The 21,023-nt window shown below is 36.2% G+C and overlaps 1 protein-coding gene across 1 annotated transcript in view; it reads left to right on the top strand.

The window, feature by feature from the left end:
* The window catches only part of LOC121369683 (E3 ubiquitin-protein ligase rnf213-alpha-like), a 136,238-nt gene that overhangs the window by 93,225 nt on the left and 21,990 nt on the right, over positions 1–21,023 (top strand). The window contains exons 47-55 of the mRNA XM_041494734.1: positions 5,917–6,037; positions 7,150–7,424; positions 8,481–8,589; positions 8,941–9,057; positions 9,520–9,621; positions 14,295–14,354; positions 15,921–16,115; positions 16,509–16,614; positions 19,501–19,535. Coding sequence (XP_041350668.1) covers positions 5,917–6,037; positions 7,150–7,424; positions 8,481–8,589; positions 8,941–9,057; positions 9,520–9,621; positions 14,295–14,354; positions 15,921–16,115; positions 16,509–16,614; positions 19,501–19,535 — 1,120 coding nt within the window. The remainder of the gene's footprint in view (positions 1–5,916; positions 6,038–7,149; positions 7,425–8,480; positions 8,590–8,940; positions 9,058–9,519; positions 9,622–14,294; positions 14,355–15,920; positions 16,116–16,508; positions 16,615–19,500; positions 19,536–21,023) is intronic.

The following is a 21,023-nucleotide window of genomic DNA, read 5'->3' as shown; positions in this document are numbered from 1 at the left end:
ACACACTAATATAATGATGCATCTATGTTTTCTCATCATTTTCTTAATGCTGCTGTCATTGCTAAATAAATTAATGCCTTCATTTATAGGCCTCTGAAAATAGCGAGAACGATTGTTTCTTTTGCACAAGTCTAATTTTGCGTAACCCATTTTTCGTTCTTGCCCCAAAACCCCCTAAAAAAACAATTAAAAATGTTTCACACTATCATTTGGTCAGTTTTAAGTTTAATTAATATCTATTTAGTTTTTATTCCATATTATAATCTAACCAATCGGTGTGATATTAAATATTAGTCGACAGACTGAGAGCTGCATGTGGGCTAATTTATTCGCTAAGGCCGTTAGGGGTATCAGATTCAAACCAGTAGAAAACATCGCCTCCAGTAATGTTTAATAGTCAGTGTCTTCGTAATAACATAAATAATGTCGATACAGAATATCAATTCGTGTTAACTTTGTTCACTTGCTTACTTGTTTAATTAAACCAATTCCATGTTAGTATATCAATCTATAATACTCATCCATTACTACTACCTGATAAATGCGTCCATTTATTTAGGTCGCAAATAATTAGGTCAGTGCTATTTGTGTCTGACTAGATCATGTGATGTTGTCTACCAATGAGATGCATGAGAGTAAATATGGGCTGTGCTGCTTATGTTAGAAAACGTGGTTGAATGGTTTCTTATTTTCTCTTTCAATGACAAGTAACAAATTAAAAAGTTATTCAGAATCAGTGACGGAAAAAAACACTTTTGAAATGGAACAATGTAGAGCATTTTAATTATGGCATTGAAGATGGGAATGTACAGGAAACATTTTGGTTTGAAAATCTTAGTGATATTTCTTATCAATTGAAAATTAATTAACAACTACTGTTTAATGTTTTAAATTTGTGTACAGTACGTACACAAGGGAAAGGCCTTGTGCTTATAAAACTTTTAGAGTCTAGATTCGATATTCTAATAGAGTCTGAGACACTAATATCATGACAATGTCATACAAATTGTATGTGTGTGACGTCATTCGAGATTGAGTCTGGACTCTAAAGCTTTATAAGCACGGGCCAAGGCCCAGGCCAGGTGTCTCCTCACTCATCTTTACCCAACTAAATCAGTTTCACCATGTGTAGATTAAATAAGTATTACATTTTTCATAACTTGTTATAATTTTGAATAAATTATTATTCTCACTTTTCTTCTTCATTTTCTATAGTACAATGTACACCTACCACATTGATATTGATGGCCATTTCATTAAAATATTACATTTTATTTGTTTATTAATTATTGTAACTGTTCATATAATGATATTAGTCTTATTCACCTTACCGTACTAGCACAACAACAATGTTATACGACCTGAGTTATAACCTCCACTGCAGAATTATCTCCCCTTACCGGATGTATGACCTACATTATGCATGGGTAGACCGTATATCCTCGTTTTTTTTATTTTGCAGTCCTCCATTGCAGTCATGTTCGAGTTTTGCTGTAGTAAACTTTTGTCAAATTGTTTATTAATTTGTAATTTTGTTTTACTTACTCTGTCATACGAGGTCTTTTGGGGTTGGTTTACACAGGTGGTTTAATGTCTGACACGGCCGAGGGGGATTGTCTTAAACGACTGCCCCAGTTTGACCAGCATTTGTTGTGTCGGGCATGCCGGGTCTTCTTCTTGTGAACGGCAGTGCCATATTTGTGTAACTTGGTCCCCCTCCATGTGGGGGATGGTTAAGAAGCTGTCAAAAGACGCTGAGCATAAGAGGATGATTAGACGTGAATGGGATGGGCGAAGCACAGTGGCAACCTCCGGGGTTGTGCTCCATACCGACTTGCTGTCAGTAGGCAAGTCGGTGTCCAGTTCAAAGAGCTCGCGGACAAGTGGTAGATGCAAGGGCGCCTTCTCGTCTGTTCGCCATGTTCATGGTGATACCAGTAAACCCGCAGCGCCGCTTGGTGCTGAGGGGCGCTGTGGCTCCCTGCTTCCAGGTTGGGCTCCGTTCCACCTGGGGATTTGATTTTGCCTCCGTCGGTGAAAGCGGCGCCTGTTACGGTTGTAACGGGGGCGTCAGTCGGAGGGAGTGCAGTCGTGGCAAGAATGATTTGTGTCTCTCAGTTCCGACTCCCATCTCGCTGATGGGGGCAGGGTTATCGGTCCTTCTGGTGGAGGGTTTGTTTCGACCAACATGCCTTTTGGCACTACTTCGGTGATCGAGCCACTTGGCGAAATCGCAAAGTCTCACAACGTTGTCTCGGTCATGGAGCCAAGTGGCGTTGTTTCGGGTGTGACGCCAGTGGGCGTCCCTTCTGTTTTTGGGGTGCCTGTATAGCGTCATCAGCTTTTAGATCGTTCACATGTGGCTACGTCAACTGGGTTGACTAATCCACATGTGGTACGTTGGGTTCAGAATTCGGCACAGGATTCGTATGTGTACAAATTTCCTGACGGTCCGGTTCAACCGACACCACCAGTCCCATTGTCTGCTTCGGCAGGGATCTGGGCAACTGCAGCTTTCTTGGCTATGCCTGTGTCTACACCGATGGTCAATCCGGACCTGTCAGATCGGGGTAGAGGTTCCACGCGTTATCCCACGACTGCGTGGGTGGAGCCTTTCGTTCAGGGTCCGATGGTTTTGGGTCGCACTCAGGGGGAACTATGTTTCTCTTTTTGAGAATTTCATGGCCTGGTTAGGGGAATCACCTCCACCAGTCCCTCCACCGCCGGGGTTTCCAGTAAGACCGGGGTTGGACCAGTTTGCGGATTCGGCCGTTCCACATTGTCCTGCCCATGCAGTTTCCTTTCCGTTACTGTCGGCACATGGCGCATCGTTTGAAAAAGAATTTCCCACCGAACCAGTGTGTGGTTTGGGGGAAGGGTCGGCACCAGGTTCAGTGCTCGATGAGTTTCCGATGGCATGCCAGACGGCGATTATGATTACCAGGCGGTTCTTGGTTTTGTATGGGAACAGGTCCGACTGGTGTGCATGGATACAATTCCGTCGGAGGAAGCTGTTCAGTCTGACAAGGGTGTTTCTTTTGGAAACCGGCCTTTAGCGACGGATGCTCCGCGGCAGGATTTCGGCTTGCCATTAGTGCACAAGGTGCATGAATCTCTTGCGGAGATTTATGCTTTGATTGCGGGTAGTGATCGTATTTTGGGAGCTGTGGTGGGAGAGAGTCCGGCAGCGTTAGCTACCGGGAATCAGTTGTCTGCTGCGAAGGTTTTGTCCACGTCTTCGTATAAGACATTGGGAGCTTCCTTCCTTTCACATCCAGCGGTCGTTTCCCCTAGGGTGAAGGCAGACTGCCACCCATCTCCTAATGTCAGTGTGCCACTCACGGATTTAGAGACTTTGGAGAGGTTATCTAAACTTATTTTTCAAGTCAATAACCATTTAGGTACGTTCCTATTTAAGTTAGATAAAGCAGTCACCGGTCTTCCGCCAATGGCTAAGGGTTGTTTGTTGGTGGCTTCTAAAGCATCTCATCACATCGCTCAGCTTGCTGGGCGTGTTTTTGCCAACAGTCTACTTCTGCGTCGGGATTACTACCTGGCGGGACTGAGAGCGACGGGTGTGGTTAAAACCTACTTTCATAGTCGCTCGGTAAGGGAAACCTTACTTTTTGGGACCAATTTTAACTTGGTCATGGACCAAGAAGCGGCAAAATTCGTCCCTGCTGTTCAGTCCCGAACTGCTCATAAGCGCCAGGTGCCGTCTACTTTGGACACTCCTGGATTTTATTCCCATCTGTTCTTCGTCCAGAAGAAGAATGGCGAGTGGCGGCTGATTCTAAACCTGAAGCTGCTGAATTTGTACGTCGTTATTCCATCTATGAAGATGGAGACAGTTCAGTCCATTTGCGCTTTGCTTCAGGTGGGGGAATGGGCAGCGTCCATCGATTTGAAGGACGCCTACCTGCATGTACCAATTCATCAGGATTTTTGGAAGTACTTGCGGTTCCTCTACGATGGCAGAGCTTATGAGTTTCGAGTTCTGCTGTTCGTATTGGTCACAAGCCCTCACGTCTTTATTCCGGTAGTATAGGCAGTGGTGGGGTGTGTACATCTGTTGGGTATATGGATGCACAATTACCTGGACGATTGGTTAATTCCGGCGGCGTCACAGGCAGCATGTCTCGTGGGCGTGGAGTTTGTGATCGACATGATTCTCCGATTGGGGTTTATTCCCAATTGGGTCAAGTCGGAGTTAGTGCCAACACAGGTTTTCACTTATCTCTGGGTGGTTTTTAACCTTGTGGAGGCGTCAGTTCTTCTGACGGATTCGCAATTTCACTTTGGCGCAACGTCTTCTGGTGGAGCAAAGTGCGTCGGTGCACACGCTTCATGTGTTGATAGGCCATCTTGAATCGCTGAATGTGCGGTTCAGACGGTTCAAGAGACCGCTTCAATGGCATTTGTCCCGAGTGTGGGATGGTCTCAACTGGGATTTGGTGATACCATTGGGGCCTTGGCTCGTTCACCCGATCCAAGAGTGTGTAGTGGACAAGTGTATGTCCCAGGCCGTTCCTTTACACCCACTTTCTCCAGAGTTGGTCCTGTTTACCGATGCTTCCCTCGAGGGGTTCGGTGCACACCTTTTGGATCAACATCTGTCAGGGGTGTGGACTCCTTCCGAGAGGAGTCGTCACATCAACCTATTGGAAATGGAAGCAGTGCGTCACCCATGTCCCCATTTCAGGACGGTTTATTCGACATCGTCGAATTTTGTTGAGGTCGGACAACACGTCGGTTGTTGCGTACCTCAATCGGTGGGAAGGCACCAAATCCCTGTCGTTGAGTCTTGCGGCTTTGGAGATTCTGGAATGGTGCGACGATTGGGGAGTGGTGTTATCGGCCAAACACATTCCTTCGTCCGTGAACGTCTTGGCGGACGCTTTGAGTCGCCGTTCCCCGGTTCAAACGGAGTGGATGTTGCACTGGACAGTGGCTTATCGAGTTCTTCAGTTGTGGGGGGACCTCAACTCGATATGTTTGCCACTCGCCTGAACAGTCAGTTGCCAGTGTTTGTATCGCCGGTACCAGAAACACTGGCACTGGAGTACGATGCGTTGAGCATGGACTGGACAGGACTGGAGCCTGATTTATCACGTTAGGCCTGCATGACACTAATAAGTGTGCCAAACACTGTGGTTTACGAAAGACTGTATTCAACATGATAAAATATGGTATATTCCTGACTTTACATCTTCAGAAAAGAAGAAAGAATAGAAACCACATTTTATCAACATTTTTGCTAGCAAACAAACCATACTCTTTATTGGTAACCCCATGCTTCCTCAAAGATTTGAATTAAAATGTTTGTTTTTTTGTACAGTATATTTTTGTCAACTTTTTTATATGCCCATCTATGATGGGTCGTATTATGGTATGGCATTGTCCATCCATCTGTCTGTTAACATTTTCGTGTCTGGACCATCAAACCTCACATGTAGGAACAACTTGGGATGTAGGTGTGGTGCATATTATTAGGTCACTGTGACCTACTTCTCATGGTCTACTGCACATACCAGTAAATCCATGTCCAGACCATATCTTGCATACAGATGCATACAGGACCATCAAACCACATGCATGAACAACTTGGGATGGTGATTGGTTCAAAACAAACATCCCATTGCAAAAACTTCACATAATTAGACTTGAATCATACCCGTAACATATTCATTAATATAGATCTGGTTTTCCCTCAAACTCTTGATGGGCATATCATGTACCTCGCTGGTACTCTTCGTTTTTTAAGCATACATTGGCATTAACAGTCTGGAAATGTTGGTAATTGTGAACTGCCCTTAAATAAATAATTCATTATTGTTTTCTGTATCTGATTAAGTGAATGAGTTGATTAAGTTGTATCCTTATGCCATTCTTATACTTTGTCCTTTACTGTTTTAGTGGTGACCATGTTCAGCAATATCTTGAGGACTTTCTCAAACAAGCTGAAAAACTTGGACAACAGACTCTGCACAACTCTGGCATTCTCCAGTTTATTCTTATGGTCATTCAGTGCCTTGAGGTATAAGTTTCAATGTTATTCAGTCTACAAACATAAGCAGAATTCAGAATTTTTACTCTAGAAATATTACTATACTGTATGGTACAGGCAATGGTTGGTTCTGGTAACTTGAGTAAGCAAATTAGTTTTAGTTAGCAGCCCATTATGAACAGATTATAGCAGATTACCCTGCTTAAAAAATGTACAGGGGATATAAGAATAATTGACATCCTTGTATTTTACAGAGAATTGCAGCTATTAATGTTCATTGAATATTGAAATACTCAGTGTTCAGAACATAATATTGTAAAAGTCTGTAATTAGAATTGGCTAAAATATCAATATATTTTGTTCAAAGATTGTTCAGAACAAGGCTGTTGGTCTCCTCCCACCAACACCACTGCATGGAAATATGGAAATATCATAGAATACACCCAGTTAGGGACATAGGGATCAAACTCACATGCTTGAGACACATGCATTTTCTTCTTTTTTTAAATATATTTTTGTCAGGGGAACATGACTCGAAATGCCCCTCCCCTTAGAAACTGGACCCCGCCCACATAAATTCCTGTACAAGTTCCTGAGTATCTAGGATTAATAACCCAGTATCTTTTAAGTAAACTTTGGCTTTCTGTCATAAATAGTAATAAATATGTGTATATCCCACCAACCCATGAGATATAAATTGGTTTCTATAGTGGGCCTTCTTATACCCATATTTCACCATGCAGAATTTTGGTGATTTTTGTCATGTTTCTCATGCTAATTTTACTTTGTATTAGCATTCTGTTCTTAGTAGAATATAACATATTATCTAGAATGTCACACTTTAAAGATATGACCATTTTATTTGGAACACTCTTTTAAGGTTGTAGGAGTTTTGGGGTTTATATTATCCTTTTTGATGAATTAAGTTGCTTTTCTTGTATTCTAGAATGTCAGAATTAGACTTCATGGAAGTGTTTTGTTTTGCTGGGGTTTTTTTTTAATGTTTTGGGGAATGGTTGTAGTAGTTTTGTCAAAACAAAAATGTGTACAATTCTGTAAATGATATTAAATTATTATAAGCACTCATTTTAATTTGTATAATAATTTACTGTGATAAAAAAAAATGTCATTTTTGTTGGCAGGATCAGCTTCATGAAACTGCAGCTATGAAAGATTTTGACAGTGAGATGAAGATGGCAACTCAGTATCTCAGTCTTGCATATCAGTACATCGAGAGTGCAAATATTGATATGGCCAAATTACAGACCATTGCAAATGCAAGATTTGGTTTGATGACTGTAGCCAAGTATCTTCACATGCTTGTAATTGAAGAATCAATTATGAAATCATCAGTATTCACAAAAATGCTCTCACAAGCCAGGGACTTGATTGAAATCGAAAAGTTTGATTGGCCAAAGTAAGTTGTGATTAAATAGGTCGGATTTTGAATAAAAATGAATACTTTAGCCATTTTACAACTATTTCTTTTTCTAATAGTTTTTACAATTTATTCTCACATTTGTGTTCTGAGATTGTGTAAAAACAAGTATTTGATTATCTAGAAGTGACTAAATGTGTCCCTAATGTACGATTTGCAATGTTTATATAAAAACGTTCTATTCACTGATATATGTACAGAATACAGATGTGGCATGAGGTCATTGACAGAAAATGCTTAAAATGAATGACATCATGTGAAATTCAACATGGCATATTTTCAGGTATTGTTTGTTGGAAATGACAACTTATAAGCATTATATTAAGAGCATTTCTTTGTTAGCTGTATATGATTTATTGTAAATGGTCGTTTGAATATTTTAATTGGTCAAAATACAGTAATAAGCCCTTTTGTATGCTTTTACTTTTTAAAAACATAGAAAATTATCTTCATGTTCAAGATTCCAGTCATCACATTATCTTTGAGCTAAGATTTGTGGACAGTGAACTATTATAAGCATTGGCTGTTGAAAAAGTACAAAACGTTTTGGGATATGTTTTCTTTCTAAAATTTTCATCATCTGGAATGGTTTTTGCAGACATTGTCATATAATGTATTACATCTGTTTTTATTTGAAGATGTTAAATCTGAAGGCTTGGCTGACCATATTATAACATATTTACTAATGCACAGCCATACTTTTAATAAAGTCGTGTATTTGCTATCAACAGTTATTTTTAATATTATTTTTTTTATTATTTAGAGTAGACCTTGACCATTAATTTCTTTCTGTTACATGCCATGCATACCTTGATATCATATAGTTGCTAAGCTAGGTCACACAAAAAATGTATTGTTCTCTAATTTACAACTCAAAATAAAGGTTATTAATTGTTTACAGGTAAACAACAGCAATAATAAAATACCTGTTTCTCACATATCAGGAATTTTTTCATTTATTTGTAGTGGGTATTTGTTATAGCAGTATATATTCCATTAATTAAAGTTTATTTATATTTTATTAATTAAAAACAGGAAGTTTTTCATCAAGCAATTGTGCAGGGAATTTGGAACAGACAGCTACCACAGAATTTGTCAATGGGGTAAAACACCATGGCTTGCTATAGAGGAGCCAACTGAAAAGGCAAGTGTACAAAATTAAAGAAACCTAAAAATAGCAGGTTTTCTTTGACTATCTAATGACTAGTTAATAGTCCATGTTGTAAACCACATAACCATATTTCATACTACCATCAAACATTGTTACCAAACCACACACTAACTGAAATTAAATATTTTGTGCATGTTCAAGTCATTTGAATTGCATATATGTGGAAAAAAAATTCTAATTCATCACATCTGTAAAAACAACTCTAAGGAAAGTGTTGATAGCAAAATTCATTGTTGTTTTCGCAAATGAAGTTATACATGAAATTGGTTTAATTATGAATTGTATTGTAAAAATAATCACATTAACAGATAGTTTTTATTTCAGGTGAAGGAATGTCCAGACAGATATGTGGTTTGTTCTTTACACTATCAGAAGATTCGCGACATGGTGGCCAAAACACTTCTCGGAGAAGATGTGACTCACCTAGAATCAATCATTAGTGTTAGTATACAAGCTACCTTAATGTTATCATATAGGTAATACTTTTCCAACGGTGGTGGTGGCATCAACTATTGCATTAAAGTTTAACATTAAAGTTTTGCATTTTGATCAGTTTCTCACAAACTGTAAGTCCTTTGTCAATGAAACGTGGTTTATAGTTGCACCTATGGATGTTCATTGTAGTGCACTGAAAATATCAAAACATTTATGGTAAACAAGATGTAATTCCACTGAATTCTAGTGTTAAATTGTTTATTACTAATGCTTTTATTTTGACTAAAACAAGGTTAATGACGTCTCTCGATTGCTTTTCATTGAAAATATTTTGTTGTTTTGTATCCTTACACCATGGCATATACGTGTTCACATTTTGTTAAGTTATGTAACTGTGAAATGTTTCATTCCTTTGTCAGTTTTTCTTCTTCTTTTTTATAATATAATATTTGGATAATTTGATTTTAGGAAATGGTCAGTCCACTGAATCAGATGTATCTGTTCCTAGCCATCCACCGTGAAGTCACTTTGAAATATGTTCAACCTGATGTCCAACAAGACCAAGCCTTGGTATGACCCTTATATATTCCTTATTGTCTCACCTTGATCAAAGTTAGTTTTGTTTAACGACACCACAAAAGCCATTTGATATCAAATATTTGGTAATTTTGACAAATAGTCTTAGAGAAAAAATCTGGTAAATTGTTCCATTAGTAGTAAGGGATCTTTTATGTACCATTCCATAGACAGGATAGCACATACATTTGTGTACGACAGCCTTTGATATACCAGTTGTGGTGCACTGGCTGGAACGAGAAATGGCTCAATGGACCCACCGACAGGAATCAGTCACAGACCGACTGCACATCAGGCTTTACCACAGGCCTACGTCCCACCCCTTACCTCAAGTTACAAGATGAGATATATAGCCATTACTTTTCTTATGGCAATGGCATAAACTTTTGAGATTAGCGTAACATTAGATTTTTGTGTTTAGCTCCGTTTCTCACAAACTATATGTTCCAGACCAATGAAACTTGGTTTATAGTTACACCTGTTTGGCATCATTAATCAAAACAATTTTAACTTCATTGTTTTAAATTTTAATTTATTAGAATATTTAAAATTGTATTTAGCTCAATATTAAGTTTCACATTTAACTCTGATTGTCATAAAGTATAAGTATGAAATTTGGTTTATAGGTGAACAGTATTTCATCTCAGTGCATGTTAAACATTATTTTTATATTTTAAATTTTAGTTGATAAAAATACTTTTGCATTTTGCTCAATGTTACAAACTATAAGTTCCAGATCAATTAGTGAGCTCTGTGGTCTAGTGGATAAGCTGCTGGACAATCAAGCTGACGACAGTGGTTCAAATCCCGTCAAAGCTGGCTCACACATTCATTCATCGTTCTCATCTATCACCCTCTGCCTGTCATTCTCATTATCTTAATATAAAAAAACTTTCCAGTTTCTCCCACGATTTCAATGTGTTTCGACCCTTTCTGTCAGTTTCCTCTGACTCTGTCTTCTGAGCTGTCCACACCATCGCCTACCTGTCTTAACTTCCACCACGGGTGCAGTCTCTGTGTATTTCCCTGCACCCACCTGGCATCCTCGTCCTCTGCCGCTAATAAAACTGGTCTGACCCACGGCACTAACTAACGATCGCCGGTAGTAGGGGTTGCATAGTATGTGGTTATAAGTGCCTTATAACAGTGCCAGAAGTAACTACTGAACACTCTCCGAAGTGGTCAGACTAAACCCACAGCTAAAAGCTGATGGGGAATGGCAGGTGTCTGGCACAGATAGCCACAAGAGACAAGCATTTTATATCACAAACTATTTCTTTTATAAAATTAATTAAAAGTTTGATTAGAATTAATTAATATTTAACATGCATTGAGATCAACATTTTTAGAGTTTGTTATTAAGTGATACCAAATATGTTTATTGTAGGCGAGATGATTACTTCCACTGAATTCTTGTTAAATACTGCAGTATTTTTTTTTAATCCAATTTTCTTCTTAACTTTATGATTTATAATGCATGTAATTTTGTTGTACCCAGATAAACATTATACTTTTAAATGTTGTGTAATTTTAAATGTTTTTGTTGCATTAATTTTAATGTTTTTAATTTAATTTCTTCTGTTTTAATTTTTGTCTCACCTTTTCGAAGTAAAAATAAAATATAGGTATTAATTTTCTGACAGTGATGACGGTGGTAGTGGCATCAACTTTTGCATTAATGTTTAGCCTTAATGTTGAACTTTAAAGTTTAGCATGTAGATTAGTTTCTTACAAACTATAAGTCTTAAAGGTCCATGTTTATGGCACACTATTAATACACAGTATATAAAACAAATACATAAACATCACAGTATTAAAAAAAAAAAAAAATGCTTTCCCATTTATTAATAAAGTGACGCTTGGGGAAAAAATCCAGTTCTCAGTCAATTTGACCCACATCAGACCTGTGACGTAGCATCCGGCATTCTGTTAGTAGGTCAACATGCCGACAGCAGAGAATGTTTTTTTGAAAAACAGCTGATTCTTAACAGATACTAGTTTGGACATTTTTACATCTACTGTAATGGTACCTCGATTGGTGAGGAAGTGCATGGCATATAAGCACGTTACCTACCTACCTGTGAGAAGCAGGACACAAGTTCAGTCCCGACTTTTGAAAGTGGGATATTAACATTTGACTAATAAAAATATGTGTTCAGATCAGAATGCATTTAAAACAACAATTAAAATAAATAACATTATTTTATTGATTAATATTACATAAAATAGGGATTTTTACATCTACATTTTTACATCTACTGTAATGGTACCTCGATTGGTGAGGAAGTGCATGGTATATAAGCACGTTACCTACCTACCTGTGAGAAGCAGGACACAAGTTCAGGCCGACTTTTGAAAGTGGGATATTAACATTTGACTGTAATAAAAATATGTGTTCAGATCAGAATGCATTTAAAACAACAATTAAAATAAATAACATTATTTTATTGATTAATATTACATAAAATAGGGATCTGAATTTATTGTTTTAGACAGATCAGTATGATGCAATGCAGGTATGAACACATACAAATAATAATACGATTTATCTTGCATCCAAAACCCGTTGGTACCGGTGTTGTTAATTGTTTATTAAGCTTTCAAAGAGGCGCAATTATTTCATAACACTTTCTGTGGTGTCATAATTACTGGAAAACTGCTGTCATTGTGTAAAAGGTGACCACTGGCAGACAGTAGAGGTATGATCGCATGCCAGTGTAGACAGAGCTAATTACTACATGAACCATTCTTTTGTTCTTGAATTTGTATCAGAAGTCCGGAATAGAAGGCATCCGGTGTTGACAGAGGGGTTGTTTTTCCTAATAAATTAACGGTAGCTGAACAGGACTTTAAAAATGTGCCCATTTCCACATAATGCCGGTTTAGAGTTTAGATAGATGCCGGTTTGGACAGAGTCCACTCTGTGTCTCTTGCTGTGTTTTGTGTGTGTGTCCGCGCGTGTGTGTGCATGTGCGTGCATGCGCTCGTGTGTGTGTGTGTATATATATATATATATATATATATATATATATATATATATATATATATATACACACACATGCACACACGCACAAAAAGTTTGTATTTAATTATGAAATACAAGCCCCATATTTTTTATTGTTTTAGGCTTGGTACCCTCCTCTGGCGTAGGCAGGATTTTATATTGGGATGTGGTGGGGGGGGGGGGGGGGGGACAACCCACACTATGTGTATGTATGATTTTATAAAATTTAATAGTTAAAAAAAAAGTTTGATGGGGGTAGAGGCGTGTTACGCCACTGCAGGGACGGTGCATGGCCATAACACTTTTCAAAGAAGCACTTTTGTGGGTTATATTTGTTATATCTGTGAAAATGTCCTTCTCAATTGAATTTGAAAGAAGAGTCTGGCAACCTTGAGCTGTACCACTATATTTTACACTGCCGCCCCTGCTCTGGTACCCTCCACGCCTCCTCCCCTTCACCCTTTTAAGCTCTAGTTTAGCTTGTGCTCATCGTGGTTTCTTGTGTGCCGGTGGGGATACAGGCTTGTTTAAAAAAAAAAATAGGTGTCATATTTATCGACCAACTTAAATAATTGTCGTAATCCCCAGGGATGAAGTGGTCACTGTAGATCCTATCCCACCGTGATAGTCCTTTCCATTACGCACGACTTCTGTTTAAGAACCACTTCCATGCAAACCTTGTGATTGTCGGTTTGTTTAAAGTTCAGAAAAACTGCTGCTTTGATACATCCAAGCACTAAACAATGGTTCACAATATTTTGCATTTGAAAACTATCTCCAAAAGAATATTCCATCCATACAATTCAATTCAATAGAATAAAATTTTCGCATTTTAAAAATACGCAGGTTCCACCTTCCCAGTAAAATGTCTGAAAGGCTGCGAATCACGCTTTCATGTTATGCCAATTAGTACGTCACGGGGGAAAACGCGACTTTTTATTGCGAATATATTAAAAACGGGTAAATTTTTTAAAATTTATTTTTATTGATACTCATATATATTGTAAAAGGTATACGTAGATACCAAACAATAGTGAATTAAGTTTTTAATAAACGTTGACCTTTAAGTCAATCAAACGTGGTTTCTAGGTGCATGTGAAATATTTTAAAATTAATTTTAAAAAATTTATTACACTACTTTTGCATTTAGCTTAATATTAATGTTTTGCTTTTAGCTCTATTTCTAGATCAATGCAATTTGTATTGTAGTTGTCCCTATGAATATTGATCACAATGCATGTGAAAAGAATTTTTAAAATAATTCATTAAACATTTTGAATTAAAATATATTTGCTTTTTGCTCACTTAATTTTTGCATTTAGATCTGTTTCTCACAAACTCTTAAGTCCTACATCAATGAAACCTGGTTTATAGTTGCATCTATGGATGTTATTTCAAAAAAAAAAAAAAAAAAAATATTTATTGATTTCCATTTTAATTTAATTTAAAAAAAATGTATTGAGATGAACATTTTATGGATGTAACTACATGTATGAATGACTGAATAAGTTTGTGGTAGGCAAGACATTGAATTATTGTTTGTGTGCCCTGTTTAAGTCCTTGTTGTATATTACTTTTGTTACATACAGGTTTCTGTTATTTATTTCCATATGTTTGCCAGATGTTTATATTTACGGAGTCGTATTGTATATATTTATTGTAGGCCAAAGCTGTGGAAAATCTTGACACGTTTGCTGACAATACAGAAAGTATAAGCAATATTGTAAGTTTATATTCTTGTTTTATTTTAGTAAACTTGTTTTCAAACAGTCCCATTACCTCACCCACATCCTCATCTCTTCATGATGATATCCCTAATTTATTACCCTAGCAGGTACTCATAATGGGGAAAATAAAAATAAGCATTTCTCTCTCAGAAATTATTATACACTGGTTTAACGTTCACTACTATTGGACGATTTGATGCCAACAAACCAATCACCTTGTCAGTACTAAATATGACGTCATCACAATTTGACAAAGCACACACAATGGCATCACGTAGTTTAAAGCGTTTGCATTTACGTCTTTCTGGTTTATTGCAATTCATTATAGATTTTTTTTACAGAATATATGGGTTTTGAAAATTATCTGTGAAATATAAAATTAAAGCAATACCCAGAACAGTAAAGTAGTTTACGTTGTTTCTATATACATGAAAATGTAGCTAAAGTAGTCTATATCGAAAATAAAGGCTTAAAAAAAACCCAAATAGCTGGGGTAATAAATAGAATAACAAGCTCGGTATTAGTTATTATCAAATTTATGTCCCGAGTTAAATAATTTTCACTTGTCACGAGCTCATGACAAGTGAAAATTATTCCACTCGGGACATAAATTTGATAATAGCTAGTAACTCATTTATTATCCTTTATATATACACCTGGGGCCTAATTTACAAAGGTCTCTTAGGCTCTGCTAGCCAACAAAGCATCCTCTTTGTAAGTCTTTTAGCATTGCACTGCAAGATCGCAAAGTTGACAGAATTTAGTGAATTAGGCCCCTGGAAATTAATTAAGCACCACCTGGAGTACATGTAAGTTGTTGTCTATATTAACGTGATTTAAACCAGATTTTGAGAGGTGGTTTTTTTTTTACATATTCTTGAGGGTTTAAAAAAATAAATTTCTTAGATTCCATGTACAAATTACCTATGAGCCCAGCACATCAGTGTGATTTCAGCTCTCTACTTAATTGCCATACCATTTTCAGGTATATTTATGGCTTCTTATCCCCCCAGCTTACAATAAATATTGATGTAACAACAGTGTTGCTTGCTGTCAATGTTTTTTAATACCCCTGCATAGACATAACATCAATTTCAGTGTTTTGTATCGACGAAATGGTCACGAAGTGTAAGTCACAATGGTGCTTAACTAATTTCCAGGTATATGAAATAAAAAGAAATTAATGGAGTTGATCCATCACTAAGCCACACCCTGTATATATGTGATGGGTCTGTGGACCCATTGGTGGATTTCCTATTCTAAACTACATCAAAGGCCATGGTATGATATCCTGTCTGTGGGGAAAATGTGTATAAAACTGTGCTATTAATAAACAAAAACAGTCATAGCAAATTTCTTCTGTCATTATCTACTTTAATCTGGCTGTGTGTATAATTTACAAAAGCCATTTTCTTGCTTATTAATAAATAGCTAAATAAAATGCATTTTAAGTAAAATCAAAACAATATTATTGTTTATATTAGAAAGTTACATGCACGGTTTTATTGGTGAAATATTTTTGTAACTTTACTGTTTAATTATGTTTTGTTTTTTTTACACAGGATCTGCACCAGCTGCTACAGAATCGCTATGGACAACAAACTCATCTGCTGAACTTCCAGCCAGGACAAAGTCTGAGAGATCAGAGCATCCTCTGCATGCTGTTTCACTTTTCTCTTGTTCTGAGAAACTGTCCGGAAAAGAAGAATTTCTTACATCCACTGATTGCTATGGCTAAAGATCCAGCTCTTTTCACTGTAAATATAACCTACATTACTATATTATGAGAACTTTTCACAATTTTATATATTATTATTTATTATTTTACACATGTATCAAATATCACAATGTTAAAGATAGTGAGATAATTCTTTTTTATATGCTCGTGTATGATATTGTCCGTCTGTAAACGTTTTGTTTCCAGAGCATATAATTTTTATCTATTTATATAGAATCATCAAAGCTTGCATGATATTGATACACGAAAAAGTGGTGTCATTATATAAAACAAACAAACAAGTCTAAGGTGTGGTTACATAATTAAAGTAAAGTTTGTTTTATTTAACGATGCCACTAGAGCACATTGATTTTTTATCTTACATAATTAAAGGGGTTTTTTCTAAAGATTTTTTTAATTATTATTATTTCAGGATACACTCCTGCCAACAATGCCACAAGATGACACTAAAAAGATGAAGGCAATTATATTGGAAAGTGTAGTAAAGGAGGATAGAAATGCACAAGTGGTGGTGTATCGTAAGTATTTAATTTTTGCCGCTGTGAAAAACTAAATATAATTCACCATTTTTTTCAAAATACTGTGAAACGTTTCGAAACTGGACATGCATTGGACCAAGAATTTTGTCCAGTATTTAGAGGTGTCCGGTTTTAAGGGGTTTGCATTGATCCAAATCCTTTTGTTGTACTTTATTGTTTGTTTCCGCCAGTGTCCTATTCACATTCAGCTTTATATATGTATTGAAGATTAATCAAACTGTTAAAAATGCAAAAAAGAACCTTTGACCTAAGTTATATTAACGTTATATAGGCCCATTTTAAAAACTTTTAATGATTTTAATTTTATGATCGAGTGATAGTTCAATACAGCGAAGATTAGCTGGACGTTCCATAATGGAAATAGATATGGCAATGAAATTCTACTGACATCTTTTCGACACCAAAAAGGCAACATTGCTTTTGCCTACTCTTTAGTTTGCTAAATAACAGTTTAAAAAACAAATTCAGATTCAAACAATAGAAAGACTGTGGATTAAATTGATTGTTGTTTTGTCGATCCTTGAAGCAAACTATAAATATATTTGTTATGGATATCAAAGCTGTCACTTGATCTTTAATTGATTAATTGTTATTTGCCAACCATACACAGTAATATGTAATGATGATTACACATCTAGTGGCTACCCTGAGCATGTGTATATAATTGCACCGGCTGTGTTTGCAGTCAGGTAATCCAACCGAAGACGGTGAAATGACAATAAACGAAACAATTAGTGGCTCATGATTGACAATGGTCTGGTCATCCGATTTTCAGAGGTACAAATTGCACTAAATAAAGAGTTTTGGACTGAATTATTCATCTGGTGTTCAGTTTGGAGAGGTTTTCGGTTTAGGGAGGTAAACTTTAGTGTTAAAAGATGTGTAATTCACAGGACTTTAGAAAACGTCCAGTTTTGAGATAATTCCTGTTTTGAGAGGGTCCCGTCTTGGGAGCTTTCACTGTACTTGCATTTTTTCACCAATTCCTGATGGGAAATTTGATTGTGATAGGTGAGACATTGAATCTGTATGTAATTTGAATCTTGTAAATCATGCATGGAGTAACGATATGCAGTGTAAAGAGAACTGCCCCAAAAATGCACTGTTAAGTAATCAACAAGAAATTACTGCATTTATTCACAGTTTAAACACTTGCATATGCTGTTCCTCACCCTCATTCAGGAGAGGCTATATTCTGTTGATAGTCCATGAGATTGGCAAATATAGCACACATTCTCCAATATCTTTTAAACATTCTGAAGTTATTTCTACCAGAGTCTGTAAAAATGTGTTTTGTTTTTACAATGTTTCATGTATGACAAATTGATCATAACCTATAAACAGGTAACATAAAAAGAGAAGACCAAAATCTATAGGTTACATTGAGTTAATTTATGACTCACTGTGTGGATATTGTTTAAATGCAGTTATAAAGTTTGTTGATCAATGTCAGCACTACAGATTTTTTTAAGTGATCCACAAACATGGGATAACATTGTTCTGCTTTTCTGTCATTTCTCTTCCTCAGCTGCAACAACCACATCAGCAACTAATCACTAGCCGACATAGGCGTGTATATATACATGTATATAGGCTCCCATATTTGTAGGGGTATGTGCAGGCTGGCTTTTCCTGAATTAAATAAAATACCAGAATTTGGATAACAACATTTATTCATATTAGCATTTACTATAAAACAGCTATATAGGGTTACAAACGAATCACTACACATTTTTACATGAAATAAAACTAATTTTGAGGGTAGAATGTTGGAAATACATGGTAAAAAGGTCTCAGGTTAGCACATTTTGCCCGAAGATCTGTATAATTTTTGCTTGAATTTGAGGTTTATGCACCGCCTGCCTCGTCTTGTACGCTTATGCTAGCCAATGAATTATAATGTAATTTTGTCTTCATAAAGATGGTGTACATTTTATTTAGCACCCAAGATGTAAATATAATGAAGAAAACTATAGGAAGAAAAGTGATGTACAGTAAAGGGGATACGGTGGAGACTTAAACTTTTAAATTGGAGGAATTCATTCTTCACAGATTTGCATACGAGACTGTAGAAAAAACCCAACTGAAATTAATAATTTTGTTGAATTGTATGCTGGTTTCTGAGAATTTAAAATTTGTATAAACCATTTATTTAGTAAAAAACATCCATTTCATTTTGTGTAACATGTTACAACCATGTATATGCTCTAAATGCAGATGAAAAATGGGTTACCTATTAATTAAAGTAGATATATCCATGAGTGTTGGGCAGAAAAAATTCTTGTCTTGTTCTCACAATTTTTGGAGCCCGACATGTCAGATAATAAGAAACTGTATGAAAACATCTAATTGTTTTGTTGAGTTTTTTTAAACATAACTATGAGATTATTTAGTGTAACATACATTTAAAACCAATTTCGTCTTTGCCTGCAACATGCCAAAACATCTACTGTATTTCTTGTCTCCTCATGTTTATAAGTTTATATATGTTTCTGAAGGAATTAATAGCTAACAATCTACTTACGTTTATGTTTCTATATTAATAGCTAACAATCTACTTATGTTTATGTTTCTACCTGTATATTAATAGCCAACAATCTACTTACGTTTATGTTTCTATATTAATAGCCAACAATCTACTTACGTTTATGTTTCTATATTAATAGCCAACAATCTACTTACGTTTATGTTTCTATATTAATAGCCAACAATCTACTTACGTTCATGTTTCTATATTAATAGCCAACAATCTACTTACGTTCATGTTTCTATATTAATAGCCAACAATCTACTTACGTTTATGTTTCTATATTAATAGCCAACAATCTACATTTGTAGAATACTGATTGTAATCCTCTGTTTCAGGCTGTCCCAACGGTCATCCATATGTAATTACTGAGGTATGTATAGAAACAGTATCACATAAAACTCTAGTATCCCCAAAACCATTTAATTTCAAGTATTCCAAGATTTTATTTTTGGTAGAACAGTAGACATGTTCGAGTTTTATTTAAAATATATATTTTTAATGTATTATTTTATATATTTAGTAAGTCTAAAAATTAAAAAACTGAAGCCAGCACTGATTTTGTTATTGGCCTTCTTGGGCGTGTGCTACTTGTTTTAATCAGATGCAATAATCTCTATGAGACTACCTGATTCAGCATCCATTTTGTTGTTAAAACGTGGGCAATCAGTGAAGCCCTAGAACAAATTATGGATTCTATAAAATCCAAATATATTATATTTACTGACTCATTCATGTCTCCAAGCTTTAAAAAATATGAAGCTGGAGCATCCCTTAAAGCCGCACGCCCTAGTTCCATCCAGCGACAATAAATTATAATTTGGTTAATCTACAAACCTGTAACACACTTAGATCACGTTTTTATCAAATGGAGTGAAAAAGCAGGTTTTATATCGATAAATACCATGGGAATCCCCATGTCCCAATTGCTTGAAATAATTTTGAAAGTTAGTATTCTGATGTCACCGGTAGATGTTGCTCGAAGCACAACAATGCCTACGTCACAACAAATTTCACAGAGTGCGCACAAACTTGGGGTGCGTTCCTTTCACCTCTCCTGGACATGTTCCAACTGTTCTGTCCTGGTTGTATCCCGTCTCCAGATATCGTAAGACTTAGCAAAATTATTGGTTTTAAGGGTTTGTAACGTTTTGTATTGAGACACTTACTTGTCTGAACTTTATTGTTACTGAAAATGTTCACGAACTGTGAAGAAAAATCTCACAAATGAACAACAAGCAAACGACAACAAATCGGATGTTGAGTGCGCGAACCGTGCACGACAAAACAGACCGAACCAAAATGATAACAGTCACGTGGTATACCAACATCTGTGACGTTTACACAGGAAGATTCCCTCTAAAAATAGATTGGACCTCGCTTGCTTAACGGTTTTTTCTCGAGTGTGCGCTGCTTTTTAAGAAATACAAAAAATGCATTTTGTGGTTTTACAAACATCAGGATTACCAAAAAGCACTTCAGGTGAATGGAAATGTGTATTCTAAATAATAAAATGTAAGTAAAGTGCAATTTTATTTGTGAAAAAATGGGTTTAATAGCGAAAAACAACGCTGTAATGGTTAACAACTAGCCGTAACTAGGGCGTGTCCCTTTAATTGAGATGCTGATATAAAAGTGTGTCTTTTTATCTATTGCTAATAAAGATATTGTATTCTGTTGGGTACCCAGTCATATTGGTATCAGGGATCAAATTAGAAACAAATTTTCTAATTTGAACCTATGAGGAAAGATCTATTTGGAAGACAAAATGTGATGAAATTATTTTGATCCCACCTTCAACTTATTTTGAAATTCTTACAACATGTTGACTTTTATTTTTAAAATTTAATACACTTACCTG

The sequence above is a fragment of the Gigantopelta aegis genome, chromosome 4 (assembly GCF_016097555.1).
Source record: "Gigantopelta aegis isolate Gae_Host chromosome 4, Gae_host_genome, whole genome shotgun sequence".
NCBI classification, from domain to species: Eukaryota; Metazoa; Mollusca; class Gastropoda; order Neomphalida; family Peltospiridae; genus Gigantopelta; species Gigantopelta aegis.
This window is presented reverse-complemented; position numbering and strand designations above follow the sequence as displayed.